Raw genomic sequence first — 14,907 nt, 5'->3', positions numbered from 1 at the left:
GCTATACAGGCAGCATGGTTCAATATATCTGCAGGGAATTTCCAAAGACTGGTTGAGTCCATGCCACCCGTGCCACTACCCCCCCCCCCCCCCCAAAATAGTTTTTGGCCCTAAATCACAAAAATAAAATTATAAAAAAATAAATATGTTCAATTGATCACAATTCTAATACAATACCAAGAAAACTATCTTCACTGAGTCTTTATAAAAAAATGTCCAGTGAAAGGGTTAAGTACAGGAGGATGGTGTAGGGATGCGGGGAGATGTGGAAGAGCAGGTTCCTCTCTAGAATTCAGGGAAACTAGTATTGGTTGGAAGGATCCAGATGGCTTGTGTGTTGTAGTAGGCACTCAGGTCCTTTGAGTCATGTTGTTGTGCATGCTTAGCATCAGGGTATTGGTGTGCTAAGGCAGACAGTTGTTCTGGGGCCACTAATGAGTTCAGGCAGTTTGGTGGTGGTCATTCGCACATAAAAAGCTGTGCAGTTGGAAGCAAGCACTTTTAGCTGCACAGAAAAGTGATGAGCTTGGGGGGGGGGGGAGAGGGAGAGGGAGAGGGAGAGGGAGAGGGGGAGGGGGAGGGGAAGGGAGAGAGAGAGAGAGAGAGAGAGAGAGAGAGAGAGAGAGAGAGAGAGCACTGTGCAACTATATAACAGAAATTAAATATTGCTAGAATTTTAAAATTTGTTCATAGATTAGTGTAGAATGATAAAGATGTAAGAAATACACTTTGAGAAGCACTGACTAAGCAGTTTCTACAAAAATTGAAGTTTTCCATAATTTTTAGTGGCAGGGAAGAGAGAGAAAAAGCTGAAATTTAGAGAATGTATGTATTTTGGCATAAAGGTATGATTCAGAGGGTTTGGTGCAATTTTGTTAAATAGTGTTTGACATTTTTAAATAAATGTAAATTTCGAGCTACAAACCAGTAAAATGGAGTATATTATCATATAATTAGAGAAAAGCCAGAATGGAGAAAACACTACACTATATTTGATATAATAATTCATGATGTACCAAATTACAGTCCTTTTAATGAACTTTTCTTGGAAACAGCATTAATACAAGAGATATTTCAGAGGCTAGCACCCACTCGAGATTACATGGGAAAAGTCATAACAGTCATAATTGATTAGACATGAGATGATGACCTAACATATATTTACAAAAGAATTAAATTACATAGGGGATATAGTCACAATAGAAGAAGTTATTAATACTATAATATGCTCTTTGAGCACCAAATTAGATGCACTAACATTTTACAGGCAAGTATTCCCTTTAGCGGTCAGGTCCAAGTAATACCAATGGTATTTAAGGAATCTCAAAGCTTTATTATGATTCATTTGTTCAAATCTTTCGCCACATTGTTTGTGCTGTACTCTGTGACAAAATGCATTGTGATATAATCTGTAACTGGGAACAAGAGACATCAGATAGCTGTATACAAACACTTTGAGTGATGCCAAAAACCTATAGGATTGCTCATTATACAACTGGGAGGAGCGAACTTTCACATGAATTGCAATATTTGTAAAGCCTCTTTCATTTCAATCTAACGTGGTTTGTATATTGTCTGTCACATTAAAAATCCAAGTGGCAAGCAGAGTAAAAATTTAACACTGTTAGGGGAGTGATACATAGTACTTTGAATTATTTGTTTCAGAACAGGGAGTAATATGAAATAGAATGTTGATGAGATTTAGGCTCTGAACCATGCCAAGTGCTGATTAGGGTAGTAAAAATTGATTTGTTTTACAAAATATTTCAGTGCATGTGAAGCAGTTTATTTTAAAATATATGATACTTTTGAAACCAGTGACCTTTTAAATTATCAGTCATTGCTTTACTGCTTTTCAAAGTAGACATCATGACTTCATTTTTCAGTCTAGGCGAGCTGAAATGTGGACAAGGGAATGTAAGTTACAAGTATCAAGTTTCAGGCTACTTCTAGGAGTTCAGCAAAGTAACCTGCAAGCTCTTGTGGCAAAATCACCACACCACACAGTGAACACGTTACTTAAAAATAATACATGTGGCTTCACATGTTGTTCTGCCTTTGATGATGTTGGGTTTACCAACGGTGCAGGTGGTGGAAGTGGTACAAGTCCATGGGACATGTTTTGGTTGTAAAACTACTGCAAGGGATGGAACCTTTGTGAAGGGATAGTGGACTGGTTACGTCATATGGTTTTATAAGAATGTTACAGAGGGTAGGATGATGGTGTGGGAAGGCTATAAGGGAGAGATGATCTTATTTCAGAACTTGACTTGAGAAAGTAGAAGTCCTGGTAGAATTTCATTATATCTTTCCTTCTTTCTCTCTTTGTTTTTGGTTTTCCTTTCCTCCTAGTTTTTAATTGTACTATTCATTCCAATTCTCATTTCTCTTCATCTTAATAAATATTTGCTTCTTACTATGTCCTACTATCATCTCTGGTCTGAAGATGGCATAATGCATACCAATGTACCAACTGAGTTCTCTGACACACCTGTCTTCACCTTGTCCTAGCAACATGTAGGTCTCTTGAACCTGAGGATTTGAATGACTTGCCTTCCTTTACAGCCATCCCCAGTCTGTGTCCCTTTCCTCTCTGACAAAGGAACTAACAGTTACAATAGTCTATAAGCAGTAACTGGAATTACATTTCCCGAAGGTAAGTACTGGTCGGCCATTCTCTTTCTTTGGAATTTTATAATTTTCTTATGTGAAATATAATTTTGACACAGAAACTGTATCCTCAAATAATGTCAAATATAAACACGATATTTGTGACCAATAAAGGTGGCACAATAGCAAATAAGAACCATATTTGAGAAATGTTATGGTGTATATCACAGCTACAGCCCCAAGACTTCATTTGAGCAGTGTGAATGACTTTTAGTGATCTCAAAAAAATTGTATTTCCTTACCATAAGTGAAAGAGAGATTTCTCGACCATCTAGGTGGTTTGACAGATCCATTCTTATGCAGTACTTTCAACAATTTATCTTTCTGTCAATTGATGCAAAAAATTCTCTTAAACAGGTGTGTTGTCTAGACTGCAAATGGACTGAATAATACGAGTTCAGGCAGCGGCAACATCTAAAGTAATGACTTGCAGTACCTGATGAAAAAGATTAGTCATTTGTTCATATTTGTACAGCAGAATGTAATCTTGAATCCATCTGGACATCTGGAACTATTAATCAGGCTTAAAAACTTTCAAACACTCAGCACTTCTATGACAGATACTTCTTTCACTAATGCAACTTATTGCTTAATCCCATAGTTAAATTACTTATTATAAGCTAAGGCATTTTTCTATCAGAAAGAAACCTTCACAGGCAACCATTTCAAAAATAAAGTTGTTACTTTAATTATTTCTCGTCAATATTTTGCATGATAAAAGCTACTAAATTATTCAAATTTGTAAAAGCATATAGAAAATCTGTATTTGAGACTTGTTTCTGCATCATTTATGTATAAGCATAATGTGCCAACAGAGCACCACAGAAATATCATGTATCAGTTTCACAAAGACAGGCTAATGAAATGATAGTAGTGTTTTCACACTTCTTGATGTTGTTTCATGCTGTTCACAGATCGTTCAGTTATAATGTTGATAATAGCTTTGTAGCCTGGATAAAGTGTGAACTGTGTGTTTATAATCTTGAATCCTGATAACATTTCTTGCACTTTTGTCTGTGTTAATGCTAACTCCAAAGCCTCATCATGCGTTATGTTGTCCATCTCATAGCGAGGCATACGGACTGTAGCATTATCGGCACCATTTACCTGAAACAAATGATTAAACCGAGTATGATTATGCTTTTATTTAATGAAACTTCCCAACATTAAAATTGTATGTTAGGCTGAAACTTGGACCCAGAATCTACTAGGACATTTCAGAGCAGTGCACACAATGTTGCAGAGTGAACTTTTCATTCTGCTCTCTCCTTGCTATCAGTTTTATGCATTTGCCTTGATGGCCCTGTGGGGGTTAAACTTTCAGTTTCCAGACAGACTTAAAATATTTTCTAGTTCTTTTCAAGACTTTTGCCTCATGCAATGTACAGGTGGAGCAGATAATCTAGGAAGAAATTGAGAGTATTACTTTTGATGTTGTTTATTAAAACTGTTGTAACATAAGTATTATGCTTTTACTTTCATTGGATGCAACCACATACCACAGTTGTTATGTAGTGCAGGGGAAATGCAAATTGTGTACTGTCTTCAGAGGAATCTCCATGTGTTAGTGTCATGGTAGCCCATGGGCATATGTACTCAAGACGCAATGCTTTTTAAGCGGAGAGTAGCTTCTTTTATACTGATGAAAAGCAGCTTGGTGGCCAGTTTAGAAACTCGAAAACAAAAGTCAAACATACCAACATCAATTTACATATTCAGTGCAGGATGACTATATGTTATAGTATCTGATAGTGTCCTGAGGTACTCTGTGTGCTTCAAAGCTCTGAATACAATTCACATCAACAATACCTTCCATGCAAAAGATTATGGACACCTGGAATGCAAAGAGCAACAAAACACTATTAAGTTATGTGAGAAAACAAATGTTACATACGTCAGAGCAGAAAAATAAATGTCTTTCCCCAACATTTTCACTATGAAAATATATTTTTGTTTTCAGAACGAACGCTCAAGAAATGAAACTGCAATTTGAGCAAGTTACCATATTGTTTTTCATGTTAACAAAATACTGCACAGTTTCAATGAAGGGGACTTTATAAAGACATGTTCAGGATCTGCAGCAGAGAGACTTTAAGAGATGCAGGCAGTTAGTTTTTCTCGTTCAACCATCAGAATTCAGGATTAGCCAATAAAGTTTCTGATACGGCAGTGGTTTTTGCAAAAAATTTATTGCATTTTCTAGGGTTTCCTTTGTAATATTATGCACTACATAAGTGTTTTAAACTTTTCATGAAAAAAAAACCCATTGTCATTTCAGAGATGTATGACTACATTTGGGAGCTTCAGGTGAACATCTCTTTGTGGAGTGGACAAGAAATGGAAACGGATGGGGGCAAAGTGGAATTTTGAACAGAATCAAAATCTACTCATTGATCTTTTCCACAAATTTAATAATTGTGTCCAGGATTTTCAAAAGTTACAAAAGAACTTTAACATAGTTTTGCTTTCCTTTTCAATTGATGTTGACAGTGTGGAAACTGAGCTACAAATTAGAACTTCTAGACCTACAATGTAACAGATTTCTGCTTGATAAATTTCATAACAAAATTAGTCTGAGAGGCTTTTATACGGATTTTCTTCAAAATACATCTCCATGACCAAAAGTTTGCAGCTACAATTATATTGATGTTTGGCTCTTTATACCTGTGCAAGCAACCTTTTTTCTGCATTTAACAGAACAAAATCTACCAACAGAAGCTCACTGACAGACTTCACCTCAAAAGCTCATCCTCAAAGCAGCAGTGTTCAGAAAGTGGCATCAGAGATTGATGTTTTAGTGAAAGGCAAAATTAGGAATATTCACCAACATCCTATGTTTTTATGTGTAACATGGGAATAAAATAGTCACTAAATACAAGTTGTTGACAATTTATACTTCATTCATTCTAAGGCTTGCATCCACTGTAAAAAATATATTTTGTACTTAGCTGCCTCAAGTTCTTGGATTCATCAGAATATTATAAGAAATGTGTTTCAGTTCATTATCATTTCTCATCAATTCAACAATATTAGAAAATAAATTTAGCATGAAACATACTGATGAGCCACAATGAAGGGATACAGCTTAGTAGAACTTGATTTTAGTGACTGCAGAATTAGACTTGTTAACAAAAATTTCTCTTGTAATTCTACCTTATTCTGACTCCTCCCTCTCCTCCCCCAGCATTAGCCATTGTGAGCTGGTCATTTGCTCACTGTTGAGATGTGGACATGAGACAGCTCACATGAGCAGGTTACTAACTGGAAATTTGATTGTGAACCCAACAGGATCAGCACCAAGGACATGGATAACTGCAGACTGTTCCTATCATTCACGTCATTGCCAACAAGGAAGATCAGCCTAAAATAATCATTATCATTCTTCAAGGTTTACTGCAAAACTTTAAAATGCACTCTAAGACAAAAAAGACAAACCACAAAGAAGTTCAGCAAACTGGTCACAAATTGATATTCATATGGGTATTGATCGAGAATCCAAACTGTAAACTTCGGTGGCTGACAGATCAATGTGTGATGCTGCAGCGCAGTTTCACCATGCACCTGGCACAGATGGTAAATGGGAATGTTGATATTAGGGCACAAAATATTTACAAATTTCATTCTGTGTACTCAGTTTTAAAGTAACTATGCCTCACAGGCAGGCACATGAACAACATATGCAGGTTTCTTCTAGAATGAGATTTTCACTCTGCAGCGGAGTGTGCGCTGATATGAAACTTCCTGGCAGATTAAAACTGTGTGCCCGACCGAGTAGAGCACTTGCCCGCAAAAGGCAAAGGTCCCGAGTTCGAGTCTCGGTCAGGCACACAGTTTTAATCTGCCAGGAAGTTTCAACATATGCAGGTGTTACCATTTGAGAGGGGACATGTACGCTACTGGCCATTAAAATTGCTACACCAAGAAGAAATGCAGATGATAAACAGGTATTCAGTGGACAAATATATTATACTAGAACTGACATGTGATTACATTTTCACGCAATTTGAGTGCATAGATCCTGAGAAATCAGTACCCAGAACAACCACCTCTGGCCGTAATAACGGCCCTGATACGCCTGGGCATTGAGTCAAACAGAGCTTGGATGGCATGTACAGGTACAGCTGCCCATGCAGCTTTAACACAATACCACAGTTCATCAAGAGTAGTGACTGGCGTATTGTGACAAACCAGTTGCTCGGCCACCATTGACCAGACGTTTTCAATTGGTGAGAGATCTGGAGAATGTGCTGGCCAGGGCGGCAGTCGAACTTTTTCTGTACCCACAAAGGCCCGTAAAGGACCTGCAACATGCGGTCGTGCATTATCCTGCTGAAATGTAGGGTTTAGCAGGGATCGAATGAAGGATAGAGCCACGGATTGTAACACATCTGAAATGTAACATCCACTGTTCAAAGTGCCACCAATGGGAACGAGAGGTGATCGAGACGTGTAACCAATGGCACCCCTTACCATCACACCAGGTGATACGCCAGTATGGCGATGACGAATACACGCTTCCAACGTGCGTTCATCGCGATGTTGCCAAACACAGATGCAACCATCATGATGCTGTAAACGGAACCTGGATTCATCTGAAAAAATGACATTTTGCCATTTGTGCACCCAGGTTCGTCGTCGAGTACACCATCGCAGGCACTCCTGTCTGTGATGCAGCATCAAGGGTAACCGCAGCCAAGGTCTCCGAGCTGATAGTCCACGCTGCTGCAAACGTCGTCGAACTGTTCATGCAGGTAGTTGTTGTCTTGCAACGTCCCCATCTGTTGACTCAGGGATCGAGACGTGGCTGCACGATCTGTTACAGCCATGTGCATAAGATGCCTGTCATCTCGACTGCTAGTGATACGAGGCCGTTGGGATACAGCACGGTGTTCCATGTTGACCCTCCTGAACCCACCGATTCCATATTCTGCTAACAGTCATTGGATTTCGACCAAAGCAAGCAGCAATGCCATGATACGATAAACCGCAATCGCGATAGACTACAATCCGACCTTTATCAAAGTCAGAAACGTGATGGTACACATTTCTCCTCCTTACAAGAGGTGTCACAACAACGTTTCACCAGGCAATGCCGGTCAACTGCTGTTTGTCTATGAGGAATCGGTTGGACACTTTCCTCATGTCAGCACGTTGTAGGTGTTGCCACCAGCGCCAACCTTGTGCGAATGCTCTGAAAAGCTAATCATTTGCATATCACAGCATCTTCTTCCTGTCGGTTAAATTTCGCGTCCGTAGCATGTCATCTTCGTGGTGTAGCAATTTTAATGGGCAGTAGTGTAGTTTCGCTCAAAGAAGCTGGTTGGAGTAATCAACAAATCACTCAACATTTGAATAGGAGTGATGCCACTATTTAACAATGTTGGTAGGAAAGGGGGAGCCATGGCTGAAACAGGTCAAGAAGGAAGCAGTTGACCTAGAGATATTATAGAATGAGAAGACCGAGCAATCATCAGAGAGCCCCATATTCATCATTATCATGGATCTGACATGCAACTAGTGCTTCAGTGACCACAAGGACCATTAACAGGTAGCTAACTGAAAGGGGTTTGTACTGACTACCTTGATCTCTGTGCACCACCAAGTCCGTTTGCTGTGGTGCCGGCCACATTAGGTCTGGAATCTCATTGACTAAAGTAGAACTGTCTTCTGTGATGAGTACTGCTCCCAATGACCTTTGAAGATTTGTCTGGAGACGCCCCTGACAGCAGTGTGATACCAATCTGACTGTTGCTCGCCATGTGGCCCAACAACCAGGAGTAATGGTCTGGGGTGCCATTTCACTTCAAGACAGGACCCCTTTGGTTGTCTTCTGCAGCACCCTTACAGCACAGTGGTATATTCACAGCCTTACAGCACAGTGGTATATTTGCTCTTCACAGCAAACCATTCTGGACAAATGTTCCAGCAAGGTGATGCCTGCTTGCACAGCAAAAGTTTCTACTGCTTGTCTTCGTACTTGCCAAACCCTACTTTGACCAGCAAGGTCACAAGATCTCCCCCCCCCCCCCCCCCCCCTGCACCCTCTTTGAGAAGTTTGGAGCATTATGGGCAGGGCTCTCCAACTAACTTGAAGATATTGATGATATAAGGCACGAACTGAGCATAATTTGACATGATATCCCTCAGGAGGACACCCAACAATTCTATCAATCAATGCCAAGCTGAATAACTACTTGCATGAAGGTCCGAGGTGGACCAATGCATTATTGACTTGCTCAATTTGTAAAGCTCTTTCTCTTGAAATTTCTTTCTGTAAGATGTACATTTTTCTTTGTAAATCTCTGTATAGTACTCTCTTTCACACTCAAAACTGAAGGTAATCTTTAAAATGGTATACCAGTATTCTTTATAAGCTATTTTTGAGATTCTCACCTATTTTCATACCTTTTTTTGTGGGTGTTCATACCTATTTTCTTTGGAATTCAGAAACAAAGAATTTTTTAGTGTGGTCTAAACAGAAGAATTTGTGTAATGAAAGACTTTTATACTTTACATTGGGATTTAGCCATTAAAGGACTGTGCAACTGATTCTTTGGATATGTTCAAGATTATAAAGAGTAGCACCCATTGTGGAAGTAAACGTTAGTGGGAAATTCAATTTAAATTAGTATCAATTTAGACACAACACCCTGCATATGCAGAAGTGCCAAATTGAATCTTAGTTTGGATTTTAAGTTGAACTGTAGGCCCCATACAACTAGCTAGCTTAGATGGTTTTCAGGTTACGGCACAAAGATTTCTTCTGTGGGGCTATTTCTTGAAAACTGTGTTAAAACTCAATAAAATATACGACCTAAAAGAGCTTATTTACCACTGCCTAATCAATATACACTATGGCAAACAACTAAATCTTCCTCAGTCACAATGAGTGGATAAATGAATGAGGTCTTTAAATAGCTTCAAGTAACTGATTACCTAGCAAATTCCATCAAGTGATAAGGTGACAGAGGCAGTTGATAACTGGATCATTTTCTACATTCGTTGTGTAAGAAGATTAGAACTGGTTCGGTCAGAATAGACCATGTATGACAATATATTGTAAATATTCACTGAAGAAACAAAGAAATTGATACACCTGCCTAATATCATGTAGGGCCTTGTGAGCATGCAGAAGTGCCGCAACACGATGTGGATGGACTCAACTAATGTCTGAAGTAATGCTGGAGGGAACTCACAGCATGAATTCTGCAGGGCTGTCCATAAATCCGTAAAAATACCCCCAGGGGGTGGAGATCTCTTCTGGACAGCAGGTTGCAAAGATGTTGAATAATGTTAATGTCCGGGGAGTTTGGTGGCCAGCGGAAGTGTTTAAACTCAGAAGAGTGTCCCTGGAGCCACTCTGTAGCAATACTGAACATGTGGGGTGTCACATTGCCCTACTGGAATTTCCCAAGTCTGTCAGAATGCACAATGGATATGAATGGATGCAGGTGGTCAGACAGGATGCTTACATGCGTGTCACCTGTCAGAGCCATATCTAGACATATCAGGAGTCCCATAATACTCCGACTGCATACGCCCCACAGCCTCCAACAGCTTGAACAGTCCACTGCTGACATGAAGGGTCCATGGATTCATGATGTTGTCTCCATACCTGTACACGTCCACCCACTCGATACAATTTGAAACGAGACTTGTCTAAGTGAACATGAGTGGGCCTTCGGCTCCGAAAGTCCACATCGATGGTGTTTCATTGAATGGTTTGCACACTGACACTTGTTGATGGCCCAGCACTGAAATAGGCAGCAATTTGCAGAAGGGTTGCACTTCTATCATGTTGAACGATTCTCTTCAGCTGTCGCCGGTCCCGAACTTGCAGGATCTTTTTCTGGCTGTAATGATGTCAAAGATTTGATGTTTTGCTGGATTCCTGATATCCACAGTACACTCATGAAATGGTCGTACGGGAAAATCCCCACTTCACCGCTACCTCGGCAATGCTGTGTCCCATCACTCGTGCGCCACCTATAACACCACCTTCAAGCTCTCGTAAATGTTGATAATCTGCCATTGTAGCAGCAGTAACCAATGTAACAACTGTCACTTGCTGTCTTATATAGGTGTTGCTGACTGCAGTGCCGTATTCTGCCTGTTAGTATACCTCTGTATTTGAATACGCATGCCTATATCAGTTTCTTCAGTGCTTCAGTGTATGTGTTCATTTCTATGACAGTGATACTGTTACAATTGGTAAGGGTGACTGTTCTTATTGTGCTGATGCACCTTGGATTTCCTAACACCATAGCGTTCAACAAGTACTCATTTTTACTGTCAGATAGCATGGTATTCACAGATATTTCATGAAAATTATGAATCAAATATTGTGTTGGAAAAAGAAGAGACATTAAGTTGCAGGCAGGTACAATTAAAAGATACTTACACAAAGCTTTCAGCCACAGCCTTTATCAGCAACAGAGAAAAACACACACACACACACACACACACACACACACACACACACACACACACACACACACACACACACACAAGCTAGCACATCTCATGCAGACAAGACTGTCAACTCTGGCTTGTGTGTGTGTGTGTGTGTGTGTGTGTGTGTGTGTGTGTGTGTGTGTGTGTGTGTTCTCTTTAGCTGATGAAGGCTGTTGCTGAAAGCTTTCTGTAAGTGTCTTAAAACCCACTTTTTTTGTTTTGAAAAATTGCCTCCAAAATTCAGGAACGCCTTTCACTCAAAATTAATATAAAAATGTCCAGTGTTTGATTTAAAATTCCCATCAGTCTTAAAAATGGCCATATATTCAATGCCACGGGAAACCTATATCTATCTGGCAACAATGGATTCAACTAGCAGCAGCAGTGCACCGCTATGACGAACATGAGTTGTGGGGATTTACAAGCTTGCTAAAATTGTCTCCCTCCCGCTTTGCCATCACAAACCCATCACTACAATGTGCCATTGCAATCTACGGTGCCATGAACTTGAACTGAAAATGACTTGTGCTATTGGTAAAAATAAAAGGTATTCATATGATGCATTGAAAGTAATAGCATATGCAGAAGAACACAGAAACAGAACAACTGAGGGGCAGTTCATATCTTCACCAATAGAGAAAACCATTCACAATTGGCGAGCTGGTAAATAAAATATATATATATATATATATATATATATATATATATATATAGAGAGAGACACACACTCCTGGAAATTGAAATAAGAACACCGTGAATTCATTGTCCCAGGAAGGGGAAACTTTATTGACACATTCCTGGGGTCAGATACATCACATGATCACACTGACAGAACCACAGGCACATAGACACAGGCAACAGAGCATGCACAATGTCGGCACTAGTACAGTGTATATCCACCTTTCGCAGCAATGCAGGCTGCTATTCTCCCATGGAGACGATCGTAGAGATGCTGGATGTAGTCCTGTGGAACGGCTTGCCATGCCATTTCCACCTGGCGCCTCAGTTGGACCAGCGTTCGTGCTGGACGTGCAGACCGCGTGAGACGACGCTTCATCCAGTCCCAAACATGCTCAATGGGGGACAGATCCGGAGATCTTGCTGGCCAGGGTAGTTGACTTACACCTTCTAGAGCACGTTGGGTGGCACGGGATACATGCGGACGTGCATTGTCCTGTTGGAACAGCAAGTTCCCTTGCCGGTCTAGGAATGGTAGAACGATGGGTTCGATGACGGTTTGGATGTACCGTGCACTATTCAGTTTCCCCTCGATGATCACCAGTGGTGTACGGCCAGTGTAGGAGATCGCTCCCCACACCATGATGCCGGGTGTTGGCCCTGTGTGCCTCGGTCGTATGCAGTCCCGATTGTGGCGCTCACCTGCACGGCGCCAAACACGCATACGACCATCATTGGCACCAAGGCAGAAGCGACTCTCATCGCTGAAGACGACACGTCTCCATTCGTCCCTCCATTCACGCCTGTCGCGACACCACTGGAGGCGGGCTGCACGATGTTGGGGCGTGAGCGGAAGACGGCCTAACGGTGTGTGGGACCGTAGCCCAGCTTCATGGAGACGGTTGCGAATGGTCCTCGCCGATACCCCAGGAGCAACAGTGTCCCTAATTTGCTGGGAAGTGGCGGTGCGGTCCCCTACGGCACTGCGTAGGATCCTACGGTCTTGGCGTGCATCCGTGCGTCGCTGCGGTCCGGTCCCAGGTCGACGGGCACGTGCACCTTCCGCCGACCAATGGCGACAACATCGATGTAGTGTGGAGACCTCACGCCCCACGTGTTGAGCAATTCGGCGGTACGTCCACCCGGCCTCCCGCATGCCCACTATACGCCCTCGCTCAAAGTCCGTCAACTGCACATACGGTTCACGTCCACGCTGTCGCGGCATGCTACCAGTGTTAAAGACTGCGATGGAGCTCCGTATGCCACGGCAAACTGGCTGACACTGACGGCGGCGGTGCACAAACGCTGCGCAGCTAGCGCCATTCGACGGCCAACACCGCGGTTCCTGGTGTGTCCGCTGTGCCGTTCGTGTGATCATTGCTTGTACAGCCCTCTCGCAGTGTCCGGAGCAAGTATGGTGGGTCTGACACACCGGTGTCAATGTGTTCTTTTTTCCATTTCCAGGAGTATATATATATATATATATATATATATATATATATATATATATATATATAATGGAAGGAAACATTCCACGTGGGAAAAATTATATATAAAAACAAAGATGAGGTGACTTACCGAACAAAAGCGCTGGCAGGTCGATAGACACACAAACATACACACAAAATTCAAGCTTTCGCAACAAACTGTTGCCTCATCAGGAAAGAGGGAAGGAGAGGGGAAGACGAAAGGAAGTGGGTTTTAAGGGAGCGGAAAGACTTACCTTAGGGGGAAAAAAGGACAGGTATACACTCGCACACACGCACATATCCATCCACACATACAGACACAAGCAGACATGTGTGTGTGCGAGTGTATACCCGTCCTTTTTTCCCCCTAAGGTAAGTCTTTCCGCTCCCGGGATTGGAATGACTCCTTACCCTCTCCCTTAAAACCCACTTCCTTTCGTCTTCCCCTCTCCTTCCCTCTTTCCTGATGAGGCAACAGTTTGTTGCGAAAGCTTGAATTTTGTGTGTATGTTTGTGTGTCTATCGACCTGCCAGTGCTTTTGTTCGGTAAGTCACCTCATCTTTGTTTTTATATATATATATATATATATATATATATATATATATATATATATATATATATATAGTTATAATAGAGGGAAACATTCCACGTAGGAAATATATATCTAAAAACAAAGATGATTTGACTTACCAAATGAAAGTGCTGGCAGGTCGACAGACACACAAACAACCACAAACATACACACAAAATTCAAGCTTTCGCAACAAACTGTTGCCTCATCAGGAAAGAGGGAAGGAGAGGGAAAGATGAAAGGAAGTGGGTTTTAAGGGAGAGGGTAAGGAGTCATTCCAATCCCGGGAGCGGAAAGACTTACCTTAGGGGGAAAAAAGGACGGGTATACACTCGCGCACACACACACACACATATCCATCCACACATATACAGACACAAGCAGACGTGTGTGTGCGAGTGTATACCCGTCCTTTTTTCCCCCTAAGGTAAGTCTTTCCGCTCCCGGGATTGGAATGACTCCTTACCCTCTCCCTTAAAACCCACTTCCTTTTGTCTTTCCCTCTCCTTTCCTCTTTCCTGATGAGGCAACAGTTTGTTGCGAAAGCTTGAATTTTGTGTGTATGTTTGTGGTTGTTTGTGTGTCTGTCGACCTGCCAGCACTTTCATTTGGTAAGTCAAATCATCTTTGTTTTACGTACTGAAATGGATTGAAGGACACTGTCAAAATGGCATTGGAATCAATACAAAAATGATTCGAAGATATGCTTGTACATTTGCACTACAACAAAACTTAACAGACTTTAAGAGTGGAGTTGGTTGATGCTACCGGTTTATGAAGCATCATGGACTTAGCATGTGGACCAAAACAAAATATCTCAGAAAATATCACAAAATATTATCTTTCCATTGCTTTTTTATTCAACATCAAAAGTAAACCAGTGTGGAACTAAGCCAAATAGCGAATATGGGCAACAATCCTCTGACATCTGATTTGCTGAGTGACAGAATTGTTGCCATGAAAACAACTGGACATGAAAAAATGCACTACACTTTTTATTCTTTCATGCTGTGCTGATGGTACTAAACTTAATCCAATGATCATTTTCAAACGCAAAACAATGT

At 41.2% G+C, this 14,907-nt stretch overlaps 1 protein-coding gene across 3 annotated transcripts in view; it reads right to left on the bottom strand.

Annotated features, from left to right (window-relative positions):
* Positions 1 to 14,907, bottom strand: part of LOC124799305 (leucine--tRNA ligase, mitochondrial) — a 155,620-nt gene that overhangs the window by 19,620 nt on the left and 121,093 nt on the right. For 2 of the 3 annotated variants that reach the window (XM_047262894.1, XM_047262892.1), the window contains exon 11: positions 2,913 to 3,777. In XM_047262894.1, the coding sequence (XP_047118850.1) occupies positions 3,550 to 3,777 (228 nt within the window). In that variant the 3' untranslated portion in view covers positions 2,913 to 3,549. Of the gene's footprint in view, positions 1 to 1,078; positions 3,778 to 14,907 lie in introns of those variants that run through there. The other variant, XM_047262893.1, reaches the window with a different exon arrangement.

Source organism: Schistocerca piceifrons, chromosome 5, assembly GCF_021461385.2.
Source record: "Schistocerca piceifrons isolate TAMUIC-IGC-003096 chromosome 5, iqSchPice1.1, whole genome shotgun sequence".
Taxonomy (NCBI): domain Eukaryota; kingdom Metazoa; phylum Arthropoda; class Insecta; order Orthoptera; family Acrididae; genus Schistocerca; species Schistocerca piceifrons.
This window is presented reverse-complemented; position numbering and strand designations above follow the sequence as displayed.